General features: G+C 38.0%; 1 protein-coding gene across 1 annotated transcript in view; it reads left to right on the top strand.

The window, feature by feature from the left end:
• MMP28 (matrix metallopeptidase 28) overlaps positions 1-11,240 on the top strand; it is a 248,459-nt gene extending 237,219 nt beyond the window's left edge. The window contains exon 8 of the mRNA XM_053707424.1: positions 10,570-11,240. Coding sequence (XP_053563399.1) covers positions 10,570-10,943 — 374 coding nt within the window. The 3' untranslated portion in view covers positions 10,944-11,240. The remainder of the gene's footprint in view (positions 1-10,569) is intronic.
• Positions 11,241-15,274: the final 4,034 nt, after the last annotated feature.

The raw sequence follows: 15,274 nt of genomic DNA on the forward strand, positions 1-15,274 counted from the left end.
CAGGGCTAGATTAGGAGCGGTATTTAGCGCTCCCACTAGAGCGTAAACTTTGCTAAGTAATCTTTTTGTGTGAGTCGGTTGAAAGTAAAATGACTGTGCACAAGTGAAACCCAATGAGCACTAGCCAAAGGACTAAAAAAATATCATGACCGTGTTAACTTATTCTCCCCATAGACTTTAATGGAGAGCACATAAGAAAAAACCTAGGACTTATTGCTCACATGCTAACCCGACAGCGGTTATGAATATTGAATATTTCACATTCTAATGTTCACATACAGATACATTATATTTATTTCTATTTTACATTAACATTATCAGATATATATAGAAATATACATTTAGTAATAAAAGATTAAAAAAAATTCTATGTGAAGAACATTGGAAGGTAAATTATGCTAATGCACTTCGGTTTTCGCAGTTATACTCTCCAACCTTACTCTCCAACCTTATTCAAATACGCCTCCCCCACACTTCAACGATATCCTGCCCTGACCTTGCTATAACCCACTATAACAATACTCTCTCCTCTGCACTTGACACACTCGCTCCGTCTCAACTTGACAAAGCTCCACATAGTCAGCTCAAGCCCTGACACTCCCAGCAAACAAGCCATCTACAAAAATGCTCCCGCACTGCTGAATGTGCCTGGAGGAAATCCCGCTCTGAACATGATTTTATGCACTATAAGTTCATCCTTTACTCTTACACCTCTGCCCTTCACTTAGCTAAGCAAACCTACTTCTCTTCTTATATCCACTCACACCTCAAACCCACCCTAAAAGACTCTTCTCCATTTTCAACTCTCTACTCTACCCACCTGCACCACCCCCCTCATCTGCATTCAGTGCTCAAGACCTGGCTGACTACTTTTTCAATAAAACACTTACCATCCGAAGAAACATCCCAACACAAGCCTGCAATATCCCAACTTTGCTCCCAGTCACCCCCTCTGCCACCCTCCTCCCAACCACTGAGAGCGAAGTGGCTTCCCTAATGTCTTCCTCACACCTCACTACCTGCCCGCTTGACCCTATTCCTTCACATCTAATACCTTCTTTGTCTCCCACCATCACTCCGGCTCTTACCCACATATTAAACCTATCCCTTTCTACCGGCTCATTCCATGCCTTCTTCAAATATGTAAAGGTCACCCCCATCCTCAAAAAACCCTCCCTTGACCCTATTTCTCCTGCAAACTACCGCCCCATATCACTGATCTCGCTATCTTCAAAAATCCTTAAAAAAACAAGTTTTTCGATCGCCTAACTCACTTCCTGTCCTCCAACTCACTGCTCAACCCCCTGCAATCTGGCTTCTGTCCCCAACACTCAACTGAGACTGCCCTCACCAAGGTTACTAACGTACTCCTTTCTGCTAAAAACGAAGGCTACTACTCTATACTCATCTTACTTGGCTGCTCTGCTGCCTTTGACACTGTTTACCATCCCCTTCTCCTGTGGACTCTCAGCTCTCTTGGGCTCTGTTACACTGCCCTCTCCTGGATTCACTCTTATCTCTCTAACAGATCCTTCTCCATCTCTTTTGCTGGTGGCTCATCCTCTCCATTGCCTCTGTCTGCTGGAGTACCTCAAGGCTCTGTCCTGGGTCCTCTACTCTTCTCTAGTTACACTTCTTCAGTGAGTAAACTTATTAACAGCTATGGCTTCAACTACCACCTCTATGCTGATGATACCCAGATCTACCTTTCCAGCCTGCACTCTCTCCTTCTGTCAATTCTCACATCAGCGACTGCTTATCTGGCATTTCCTCCTGGATGGCCTCTCACCACCTAAAAATAAACATGTCCAAGACCAAACTACTTCTAATCCCCCCCCCCCCCCCCTCTAACTCTATTCCAGTTTCTAATTTTTCCATCACTGCTGGTGGCACCACTATCTCCCCATCACCCTAGTCCACTGCCTCGGAGTCACACTTGACTCAAATCTGTCCTTCATTCCCCACATCCAATTGCTATCTTCATCCTGTCGCAACCACCTACGGAATATCTCCAAAATTCGTCAGTCTCTGAGTGATGAAACTACTAAACAGCTAATACACTCCCTGGTAATTTCCCGACTTGACTACTGTAATAACTTACTATCTGGCTTCCCTTTCCCCCGACTCTCTACCCTTCAATCCATCCTAAATGCATCAACCAGGCTAATCCACCTCTCTCGACGCTCCATTTCTGCTGCACCTCTCTGTGAGTCCCTTCACTGGCTCCTCATTCACAGCAGAATTAAATTCAAAATTCTCACCCTGACCTACAAACCCCTTATCAATGCTGCCCCACCCTACCTGTTCTCACTCATCAACAAATATACTCCAGCCTACTCCCAAAGATCCAACAATGACCTGCTCCTTGCGTCCTCTACCATTACTTCCTCTCTGCATCCTCTACCATTACCTCCTCTCATGCTAGACTACAGGACTTCTCTCGTACGACATCAACCCTCTGGAATGCACTTCCCCCGAGCTGTCAAACTCTCCTCTAAACTCTCCTCCTTTAAACGTTCCCTAAAGACCTTTTTGTTCAGGGAAGCTTATCACCTGAACTCATTAACAAATGAACTTCACTTACCTAACAGTTGCCCTCATCTATCTCCTCACTAATATCATTCTCACCTTTGCAGTCCCCACCTCCTGTTTCCCATCCTCCTACCCATCTAGATTGTAAGTTCCCACGGAAATAGGGCCCTCAATTCCCCCTGTATTTATCTGTAAATGTTGTCTTTTATTGTATTGTTTCTCCATTGTACTTTTATCCTTGTACCCATGGGCAGCGCTGCGGAATCTGTTGGCGTTTTATAAATAAAGAATAATTTTTTATATAATATATATATATATATATATATATATATATATATATATATATATATATATATATATATATATATATATATATATATATATATATATACTTCAAAATGAGAAGAGGCACACTCAGGTCTTTGTAAACATAATTGTTTTATTTTATTTCTTCTTAAGTAAATTTTCATTCAACGTTTCGGTCCTCACAGAGACCTTTTTCAAGACTGTTTTCGTGTAGACATTTAAAGGATATGTTCAGTTTAGACATGTATATAAATGTGTATATACAATAAAGCCCTTTGCAGCCAAACACCTTGTCATATACCATATACCTTTGAGCCCTTATAACTTATTGTAATATTTATATGAATAATTTTATCAAATAGTGTTTATATTAGTGTAACTGAAATTTTTAATTTATTTATGTTGTGTTTAGTGCAACTTTTTTAACACACTACCCTTTGGGGCCTATTTATCAAGCCGTCGACCGCAAATACGCTGGAATTCCGCAGCGTATTTGTGGAGAGCTTGATTCACCTTATTTATCAAAGGCTACAGACCGGCAAAAGTAGAATTTTGTGACGTAACATACGATGCACCAGTCTCAGTCCGATACAGATCGATGGTTACGTCACTACAGATGTTCCGAATGCACATTAGGCAGTATCTGACTACTTTTGCTAGTTATCAAAAATCTACCAGATACGCTCGCCACTATTCCGGCCCAGCGTACCTGGTTTTCAATCCCCCACCCTGGAGGCGGCGGATGCCATAGGAATCAATGGGAGTCTGAAAGCAGCGAAAGCTTATGTTGTCTTTTATTGATAGATATATAAACCTAACAACCCGCTAACCTTACATTAAATATTAACTCATCCCTATCTTATAATAAATTTAAACTTAACTTTAGATTTAAATTAAACTATATTAAACTATTAATTAATCTAAAAGAACAAAGGAATTACGGCAGCAACAAGCAGAGAAAAAATAGATTAAAAATAAAATACTTTATTTGAACATATGTTAAAAAGCCAATTTGGCAAAAAGTACAAGGGTAGCAGTAGAAAAAACCCCTCCTTACATGTTTCGTGCCTATGCTCGGCACTTAATCATAGGAGTGTGATGTGATAGTACAACCCCAGCTATTTAAAGGGGAAGTACCCAATGATGGTAAAGCTATAGAAACACCTGTGGAAAATAGTGTTAAAACTGCTTGCCCTCACCTGCACTATCAATGAACACAGAAAAGAATGTTACATTTGAAAAAACGTATATATATATATGTATTTAGGTTAGAATACTTTTTGAAATATATCAATACACATATTTAGCCAACACTTCCAACACAGTATTATGTCTTTATAAATGCAGATTCAGAGTTAGCTTTTACAGCAGTACTATGCTTATTATATGTATTTAATATATCCAATGACTATAAAAAGGATGGGAAAATGTACTCAGGTTTTCTTATTAATATTTTTTGACTTAATTCATTGTTTATGCATTTCTTGTTAGGCTTGGTATATGATATTTAATTTTTAAATTTTTAATATTTAATAATAAATATAATGAATATAAATGGAGTATCTATCCAAAATTCAATAATTCAGAAAAAATAATTCAGAAAAAATAAATTTCTATATACACTGTAAAGCAATGGACCTGGTTGTAATTCTTGTGAGTTAAAACTTAAAACTTAAATAGAAGGGCAAAAGAATTTTTTATATATATATATATATGAGAATATTTAATGTATCAATTATTCAACATAATAAGACATGTCCCATTCTCTATTCAAACCCTGTGGTGCTATTGTTTTAAGTTTATATATCCAAAATAATTCACGTTTAAGCAACAATTTTTGTTTGTTCCCCCCTCTGATGGGTGACTGAATCTTGTCAATGACTTTAACAGTAATATGTGCTATGTGAGTCATATGTGTTTGATTAAAGTGAACTGCTACCGCCGAATCTTTGTTATAATTTTTCGTGTCCCTAATGTGTTCCCTAATTCGCGATCGGAGCTCCCTGGTCGTCTGACCAATGTATTGTAGGGAGCAAAGAGAACATTCTATTAGATAGACCACGAATTCTGTCTTACAGTTTGCATAGAATTCCATATTATATCTTTCATGTGTTGTTGAGCTAGTAAAGGTATCACTTTTTTCTATGACTTCACATGTGATGCATGGTCTAGTGCCACATTTGTATGTTCCCTTAGTTCTTATCCAGTTACTCCCCTGTTTATTTCTTTTTGTTGTATTTACCATACTGGGAACCAACCTGGTTCCCAGTGTAGGGGGCTTTTTAGACACAAATTTGCATGTTTCAAAGATGTTACCCAAAGCTTCATCTTCCTTTAATATATGCAGATGTTTTTTAAGAATAGCCGAAATTTCATTAAATTGTTTGGAATATTCAGTAGTAAAAACAATTTTATCCTTGCTGAAATCCTGATCTGCTCTTTTCTTAGATGTTATTACTTCACTTTGGGTTTTATACTTAATCTTCTCATGCGATTCATTAAGAATTTTCATCGAATATCCTCTCTGCTTTAATCTATTTGTAAGATCAGTACATTGTGTGTTAAATTTCTCATTACAGTTGGTATTTCTTCTCATTCTGATATATTGAGCTTTAGGAATTGATCTGATTAAATGTGGGGGATGACAGGATTTGGCATGGAGTATGGTGTTTCCGGCTGTTGGTTTACGGTATGTGTCAGTTAGTATTATACCTCTTTCTGGATCACCTATGAGTTCTAAGTCTAAGAAACAAATTTTATATTGTTGTAATTCACCTGTGAATCTAAGATTTAAGTCATTAGTATTCACATACTCCAAGAAAGTGCTTAATTCAAGTTTATCCTCCACTATAAATATAAGATCATCTATGAATCGCATATACTGAATAATATGCTTTGCAAATGGGTTAAACAAGGTGTAACTATATCTACACTGTATCTACTCTAACTGTTATACTAAAATTATATTAAACTATATTAAACTAATTAATTTAATTTACCCTAACTATTATAATAAAATTACATTAAACTACAAATTAAATTAACTATATTTAAACACCTAACAAAGTTACAAAAAACTAACAACTAAGTTACAAAAAATAACAAACACTAAGTTACACAAAAAAATAAACACTAAGTTACAAAAAATAAACACGGTAAGTTACAAAAGAGAAAAAAGAAATTATCAAAGCTTTAAACTAATTACACCTAATCTAAGGGCCCTATGAAAATAAAAAGCCCCCCCAAAATAAAAAAAACCCTAGCCTACAATAAACTACAAATAGCCCTTAAAAGGGCCTTTTGCCGGGGCATTGCCCCAAAGTGATCAGCTCTTTTACCTGTAAAAAAAATACAAATACCCCCCCAACAGTAAAACCCACCACCTACACAACCAACCCCCCAAATAAAAAGCTAACTAAAAAAACTTAGCTCCCCATTGCCCTGAAAAGGGCATTTGGATGGGCATTGCCCTTGAAAGGGCATTTAGCTCTATTGCAGCCCAAGTCCTAATCTAAAACTAAAACCCACCCAATAAACCCTTAAAAAATCCTAACACTAACCCCAGAAGATTTACTTACAGTTTTGAAGATCCGACATCCATCCTCCAAGAAGCCGGGAGAAGTCCTCAATGAAGCGGCCGAAGTCTTCATCCAAGCCCGCAGAAGTCTTCATCCATCCAGCGCGGAGCGGCTCCATATTCAAGACATCCGACGTGGAGCATCCTCTTCCTTCCGACGACTACCGACGAATGAAGGTTCCTTTAAATGACGTCATCCAAAATGGCGTCCCTTAGATTCCGATTGGCTGATAGAATTCTATCAGCCAATCAGAATTAAGGTTGAAAAATTCCTATTGGCTGTTGCAATCAGCCAATAGGATTGAGCTTTCATCCTATTGGCTGTTGCAATCAGCCAATAGGATTGAGCTCACATTCTATTGGCTGATTGGAACAGCCAATAGGATGAAAGCTCAATCCTATTGGCTGATTTCAACAGCCAATAGGATGAAAGCTCAATCCTATTGGCTGATTTCAACAGCCAATAGGATTTTTTCAACCTTAATTCCGATTGGCTGATAGAATTCTATCAGCCAATCGGAATTAAGGTTGAAAAAATCCTCTATCTTGGATGACGTCATTTAAAGGAACCTTCATTCGTCGGTAGTTGTCGGAAAGAAGAGGATGCTCCGCGTCAGATGTCTTGAAGATGGAGCCGCTCTGCTCCGGATGGATGAAGATAGAAGATGCCGTCTGGATGAAGACTTCTGCGGGCTTGGATGAAGACTTCGGCCGCTTCGTTGAGGACCTCTCCCGGCTTCTTGGAGGATGGATGTCGGATCTTCAAAACTGTAAGTAAATCTTCTGGGGTTTGTGTTCAGATTTTATAAGGGTTTATTGGGTGGGTTTTAGTTTTAGATTAGGACTTGGGTTGCAATAGAGCTAAATGCCCTTTTAAGGGCAATGCCCATCCAAATGCCCTTTTCAGGGCAATGGGGAGCTTAGTTTTTTTTAGATTAGCTTTTTATTTGGGGGATTGGTTGTGTGGGTGGGTTTTACTGTTGGGGGGGGTATTTGTATTTTTTATTTACAGGTAAAAGAGCTGATTACTTTGGGGCAATGCCCTGCAAAAGGCCCTTTTAAGAGCTATTTGTAGTTTATTGTAGGCTAGGGGGGGTTTATTTTGGGGGGGCTTTTTTATTTTCATAGGGCCTTTAGGTGTAATTAGTTTAAACCTTTGATAATTTCTTTTTTATTTTGTGTAATTTATTATTTGTTATTTTTTGTTTTAATATAGTTTAATGTAATTTTATTATAATAGTTAGAATAGGTTAATTAATAGTTTAACATAGTTTAATGTCATTTTAAATGTAAGTTTAAATTTATTATAGGATTGGGATGAGTTAATATTTTCAATATATGGAACCCCAAATGTAAAATTAAACACATAGTTAGAAACAGTAACCTCAACATCCTATCATAATTTTTCAGCGCAAACACATACAAGTACAATATATGTTTTTAAACATGCCACATGCTAACAAATAAAATCTATTTTTGAAAACATTACGATACAACTAGGTTTATAATAAGGCTAGTAGTTTAATTATGGTCCATAGGACATATAGTCAGTAACATCACTTAAACTAAAAAAGATATAACTAATACCTTCACAATAAGGGGTTAATAAAAAAAACAAAAAAAAACACAACAAATACCTACATATACCATCAGTATAGACACCAATTGCAGGCACAATGTGATTATGTTTTTTGAAGTTTTGCATATATGTGATTATGTTTTTTGAAGTTTTGCATATATGTATAATGCTATAACATTATAATGCATAATTTACCAATTCTGGTTATCCATCTTAACATCTATGCATATATCAACAAAATGTATAAAACTGAAAGAAGCTGAAAAACATACTAGTTGTTTAATGACAAATTACCTAAATGCCAACTTCCAAAATGGAGGATGGAACTACAAACCTGGCAGAAACTCATCAATGGATTGTTTAAAAGGACTCTTGGACATGCGCACAAACATTCCTTGACAAAGCATACCTGCGAAACGTACGTCGGAACTGAACTGTTCTATATTGAGTTTTATCACGTCTCTACACTAGCCAGGACACCTGGGGGCTTAGCGCTACTGTCTTGCTACTAAAGAGGTTTTGGTTTCGGCGGTCACACTCCTGCTGATCCATTTACCTCTTTGCAAGTTTGGCGATTTGAAGCATTTATTACAGCATATCTGCTTTTGTACCCTTACATTGTGGTGTTATCAAGGCATATGTGACGCTTTTATATATTTTAAAATAAATTTGTATCCAAGTTTTGCCTAGTGTACTGTTTTCCCATCAGTATAAAGTGGGAGTGCGCATATCCTTGAGCTTAGTGGAAAGCTCCAACAAATGTGAGTAGTCATTTGTTACAAAACAACTACTTCCTCAAAGTGCCATTACAGATTCACACTATGTTGCAATTTTCTGTTTCCTTTTTTATGGGATCTCACTGAGGAATGCTAACAAGCTGAAAAACTCATCCAGAGGACACAGACATATCCTTTATTCAGAACTTTATTTGGTTTTCCTTTTATGATTTTTGTTATCACATTTATTTCACATAATATTTAATATAAAGTTAGTGGGTTGTTAGGTTTAGGGGTTAATAGGTTAATTTAGTTTATGGCGATGTGGGGGCTGGCGGTTTAGGGGTTAATACATTTATTTAGTTGCGGTGGGCCCCGGGAGCGACAGAATAGGGGTTAATAACTTTATGTAGGTGGCAGATTAGGGGTTAATAAGTATAATGTAGGTGGCAGTGGGTTCAGGGAGCGGAGAAATAGGGGTTAATAAGTTTATTAGAGTGGCGGTGGGCTCCGGGAATGGCGGTTTAGGGGTTAATAACTTTATTTAGTTGCGGCGGGGTCCAGGAGTGGCGGGATAGGGGTTAAACAGTTTAGTATAGTGTGGGTGTTTAGTGACAGTATACAAATAAAGCTGTGAAAAAGACGAAGAGCAGCCAGATCGATGACTGTTTGTTAACAACAGCCCGCTGCTCATCGCCCTGTACTTGGTGCGCAGCTTTTTGACAGCTTTTTTGTTAAAAATGGAGAACGTATTCAGGTCCGCAGCAGCAAAGTTAGGCGATGTCAGGCGAGCGTATTGGTGCCAGCGAATGCAGCACAGTTGACGACTTGATAAGTAGGCCTCTATATGCGAGGTTTTCAGTCACGCTAATCCGATGACCGTAAAATGCGATTATGCTCTCGGTATCACGTTTACTTTCAACTTGTAATACGAGCGCTCTTTCCGTTGCACAGAGAAAGATGATATCGCTCGCGTTAGTACACCTCTTGTATTGTAGCCCTCAATAGGCTCAGCAAATATTTGCTGTGGTTTTTAATTTTAATATGATTGTTTATAACTGTACAGAACATATTAATTTAACACCATCTATAATAACTTACATATATAGTGTGATACTCAAGGGGTTAAAAAAACTTTCAAAGAAGTATCTGCTAAGCTGTTAGAACATTTTCTTTGATATTCTAAATAATAAAATAATCTAAAAGAAGCCATTTGGTACTGTTAAATTCATTTCTCTAGCATTAAACGCAAAGGTACCAGTTGCCATTCATGTATAACAAAAAGGTTACATATCAGCGCTACATAATTTTGCGGGTGCTATACAAATAAATTATAATAATATAATCATGTTTTCATACACTTTAATTGGATGCATAATTGAATATGTTACAGTTGTATTTTATTAAGACTTTTCTGTACAATTTAATTGTTGGCCACATATTACATATTTTGCACTTTTCATTTTAAGGGAACAGTAAAGTCAGAATTAAATTCATGAGTCAGATAGGGCACACAATTTTTATCAACTTTCCGATTCACATAATTTATCTAACTGTGAACAAGCTTTTTAAATGCACACTTTGAGGTACCAGCTCCTACTAAGCATCTGCAAGATTCTCAGAATATATACGTATATGAATTTTGTGATTTGCTGATGGCTGTCACATGATGCATTGGAAAGGAAAATGTAACTAACATTGACATTTGTCAGAAAAAACTAAAAACTACTAAAAAACTACTCATGTGAAATTCAAACTAAGTGCTTTTGCATTGTCTATAATGCATTTAATTATTGTGCTATTCTACTGTGTGCTATTCTACTGTGAATCACTGTAATACTTGTCTTTGTTTCTTGCAGGTGGTCGATGCTGGAGGTACAAAGGGCCTAAACTGGATAAAGGGTTTCCAAAGAAGTGCAGTGTAGATGGTCTTCCTCGTCACCCAGATACAGCTCTATATTTCCAACCACTAGGACACCTAGTTCTTTTCAAAGGGAACAAATACTATGCAGTTAATGAAGAATATTTGACAGTAGAGCCTTACTATCCACGCAGCCTAAAGGACTGGAAAGGAATCCCACCAAACACCAATGGAGTTTTAACTCATCCAAATGGTTCTATCTACTTTTTTAAAGGCGACCAATACTGGAGGTTTAACCCAGACAAATTAAAAGTCACTGCTGTTGGGAAATGGGCAGAAGACCTCTCTTGGATTGGTTGTAAAAAGTCTTAATTTTTTTTAGTCCCTTTTATTGTTTTAAAAACATAAACATGTTCATTGCATTTTTTACCATTCATGATTAAACATTTCATGGGGATTTTGTTTAATGTTCCTTTAAAAGGAAAGAAAAGTTAAAAGAAAAAAAATGCTGTACTTTGCTATTGCAGGCACCATCTATCAGCAGGTTCTCTAGCTTAAAAATGCAAAACAATATTACACCTGGTGCTGTACACACAAAAGGATACCGGCAAATCAGCCAATTAGCAACTGTTTTGTGTGGGATTTCAATAAAAATTGTAGTTAATTGTTTGCTGCAATTTATTTATTTCCTCAACCTTGACTTTTAAATGGACACTAAATACATTTCATTCACTTCCCTCTAATTATGGGTGCTGCCATTTTGGAACCTAGGTAAGACTGCAGGTGAGAGTTGCTGCACATGTGCAAACAGGTCAGCATTGGAATGTAGTAAATAACAGATTTCAACATGGCAGCATCTATGACTAGAGGGAGGCGGGAATGATCTCAATACTATGCTTATATAAGGTATTTAGGATAACAAGTCGCTCTCTAACATTAGCAAGCGATATTAAAATATTGTGCCTGCGTTATCTTGCACGCGTATTTCAAGTTGAAAGTAAACAAAACCGCACAAGCGCAAAGTAATTCAGATATATATAAATATATGTACAAATCCTTAATTCCAAACTTATTCTGAAATACAAACTTTTTAATTAATATTAATTATAAAAATAAAAAAAAAAGCTATAAAATTTACCATTTTTGCCTGCCTGTAAGTTACAATCTTCTCTGGTTGTGTATTGATTTTTGTGTTCTAAAATTTAAACAATAGTCTATATTTATTTAAAACAACAAATATTACCTTTTTGATTACAGTACTGCACTAACTTTCTGAGAATACTATATATACAAAAGTATTACAATTTATATAAAAGTACAGTTAGGTAGCATGTAAAGCTGTATAATGAAATACATTTTGCCTAAATGACATAAGATGTTGTTTACACTCGGTCCCATCTACTCTCCAAACTGTCCCATTTTACAGATGAAAATATTCTGAAATCCAAACCTTTTCCAATCCCAAGCAGTTTGGATAAAGGGTTTCTACCTGTGTATATTCATATAGATATATAGGCATAGATATATATTTTACAAAAAAATACGTTAGATATATACACAGAAATATATATTTCAAAATAAATAGATAATTTTCTTCTATGTGAAGAATATTGGAATGTAAAAATATTCATAACTACCTGCTGGTTAGTACTGTAGGCCTAAATCCTGTCCAGGGGGCATGCAAGCAATAAGTGTTATTTTTTGCGTTTTCCATTAAAGTCTATGGGGAGAATAATTTACCGCGGTCGCAATATTCGAAGTCCTGAAGTTAGCACACGTTGACTTTTAACTTGTAATACGCTTGCTAACCCGCGCTCGTTAAAAATGTTCAAGTGGTGTTTGCACGTGAGCGAAAGCACTAAGTAGTGCGCTACTTGTAATCTGGCCCTTAGTGTTTAATGTCCCTTTAAGTTATTTCTCCTACATTGGTGTGTCCGGTCCACGGCTTCATCCTTACTTGTGGGATATTCTCTTCCCCTACAGGAAATGGCAAAGAGAGCACACAGCAAAGCTGTCCATATAGCCCCCCCTCTGGCTCCGCCCCCAGTCATTCTCTTTGCCGCTCTGAACAAGTAGCATCTCCACGGGGATGGTAAAGAGTTTGTGGTGTTAGTTGTAGTTTTATTTCTTCTATCAAGAGTTTGTTATTTTAAAATAGTGCCGGTTTGTACTATTTACTCTACAACAGAAAGTGATGAAGATTTCTGTTAAGAGGAGTATGATTTTAGCACCAGTAACTAAAATCCATTGCTGTTCCCACGCAGGACTGTTGAAACCAGAGAACATCAGTTGGGCGGAACAGTTTGCAGACTTATCTGCTTCAGGTATGACCAGTCTCTTTTCTAACAAGACCCAGTAATGCTAGAAGACTGTCATTTTTCCCTTATGGGACCGGTAAGCCATTTTCTTAGACTCAGTAACAGAATTAAGGCTTATAAATTGGGCTCTATGCTGGTTGACACTATTGTGGGCCAAATCGATTAGTTTTTTTATCATACTATATGACATTTGGAGTGTTTTGTAAACTTTGAAACACTTTTGGGAACGTTTATTTGCGCCTGGCAGTTGTTTAGACACCTAAATCTAGTCAGAAAGGCCCCTTCACTCTGGTATGCAGAGGGAGGAGGCCTCATTTTCGCGCCTCAGTTGCGCAGTTACTTCCAGAGGCAGTGCATGCAGCTTCATGTGAGAGGGTCCTGTGACTGAGAAAAGGACTCAGGGAGGCTTTATTCTGTGGTGAATCACCCCTAAGGAAGGTAAAAGCCGCAGCAAAGTCTGTGGCAGGGACTGTAGTGTGTTTAAAACCGGTAAATTGAACTATTAGCTCCGGTTTGCTCATTTAAGGGGTTAGAGACTCGAAATTTGGTGTGCAATACTTTCAAAGCATTAAGACACTGGGGTGTAAATTTCAGAAAGATCGGATATTTCTTTAATAGTTTTTTGAACATTCAGAAATAAAGTGTGCTCTTTTTATTATTTAAAGAGACAGTAACGGTTTTGTTTAAAATTGTTTTTATTACATTATTAGCCTGCCTAAATATGTCTAACATGTCTGTACCTTCAGATAGCATATGTTCTGTGTGTATGGAGGCCAAGGCGGTTCCCCCTTTAAATGTATGTGCAAATTGTGCCATGGCGTCCAAACAAAGTAAGGACAGTACTGTCACATTTAATAAGGTTGCCCAAGATGATTCTTCTAATGAAGGTAGTGGGGATAGTTCATCATCCTCTCCTTCTGTGTCAACACCAGTTTTGCCCGCGCAGGCGATACCTAGTACATCTAGCGCGCCAATGCTTGTCACTATGCAGCAATTAACAGCAGTAATGGATAATTCTATAGCAGCTCTTTTATCCAAACTGCCAGCATTTCCCAGAGACCGTGATTGCTCAGTTTTAAATACAGAGGATGAGCAAGTAGGCGCTGACGATAATTTATCTGTTATACCCTCACATCAATCTGAATTGGCAGTGAGGGAGGGTCTGTCTGAGGGAGAAATTTCTGATTCAGGAAAAATTTCTCAGCAGGCAGAACCTGATATCGTGGCATTTAAATTTAAGCTAGAACATCTCCGCGCCCTGCTTAAGGAGGTGCTAGCTACTCTTGATGATTGTGATTCTTTGATAATTCCAGAGAAGTTGTGCAAAATGGACAAATTCTTAGAGGTCCCAGTGCACACTGATGCTTTTCCGATACCCAAGAGGGTAGTGGACATAGTGAATAAGGAGTGGGAGAAGCCAGGTGTACCTTTTGTTCCACCTCCTATATTTAAGAAAATGTTCCCCATTGTCGACCCCAGAAGGGACGCATGGCAAACGGTCCCTAAGGTAGAGGGGGCAGTTTCAACGTTAGCAAAGCACACAACTATTCCTATAGAGGACAATTGCGCTTTCAAAGATCCTATGGATAAAAAATTGGAAGGATTGCTTAAAAAGATTTTTGTTCAGCAAGGTTTCCTTCTTCAACCAATTTCGTGCATTATTCCTGTCACCACGGCGGCGTCTTTTTGGTTCGAGGAACTAGAAAGTTCGCTCCAAAAGGAGACTCCATATGATGAAGTCATGGACAGAATTCACGCACTAAAGTTGGCTAATTCCTTTATTTTGGATGCCGCTTTTCAATTAGCAAAATTAGCGGCGAAAAACTCAGGTTTTGCAATAGTGGCGCGCAGGGCGCTTTGGCTAAAATCTTGGTCGGCGGATGTGTCGTCCAAAACAAAATTACTTAATATTCCCTTCAAGGGTAAGACCCTTTTCGGGCCAGAATTGAAGGAGATTATTTCTGACATCACTGGGGGAAAGGGCCATGCCCTCCCACAGGATAGGCCTTTCAAGGCTAAGAACAAGTCTAATTTTCGTTCCTTTAACGATTTCAGGAACGGACCGGCTTCTAACTCTGCAGCCTCTAGACAAGAGGGTAACGCTTCCCAGCCTAAACCAGCATGGAAACCATTGCAAGACTGGAACAAGGGTAAACAGGCCAAGAAGCCTGCTGCTGCTACCAAGACAGCATGAAAGGGTAGCCCCCGATCCGGGACCGGATCTAGTAGGGGGCAGACTTTCTCTCTTTGCTCAGGCTTGGGCAAGAGATGTTCCGGATCCCTGGGCACTAGAAATAGTCTCTCGGGGGTATCTTCTAGAGTTCAAGGAACTTCCTCCAAGGGGAAGGTTCCACATGTCTCGCTTATCTTCAGACCAGATAAAGA

This window comes from Bombina bombina, chromosome 3 (assembly GCF_027579735.1).
Source record: "Bombina bombina isolate aBomBom1 chromosome 3, aBomBom1.pri, whole genome shotgun sequence".
Taxonomy (NCBI): Eukaryota; Metazoa; Chordata; class Amphibia; order Anura; family Bombinatoridae; genus Bombina; species Bombina bombina.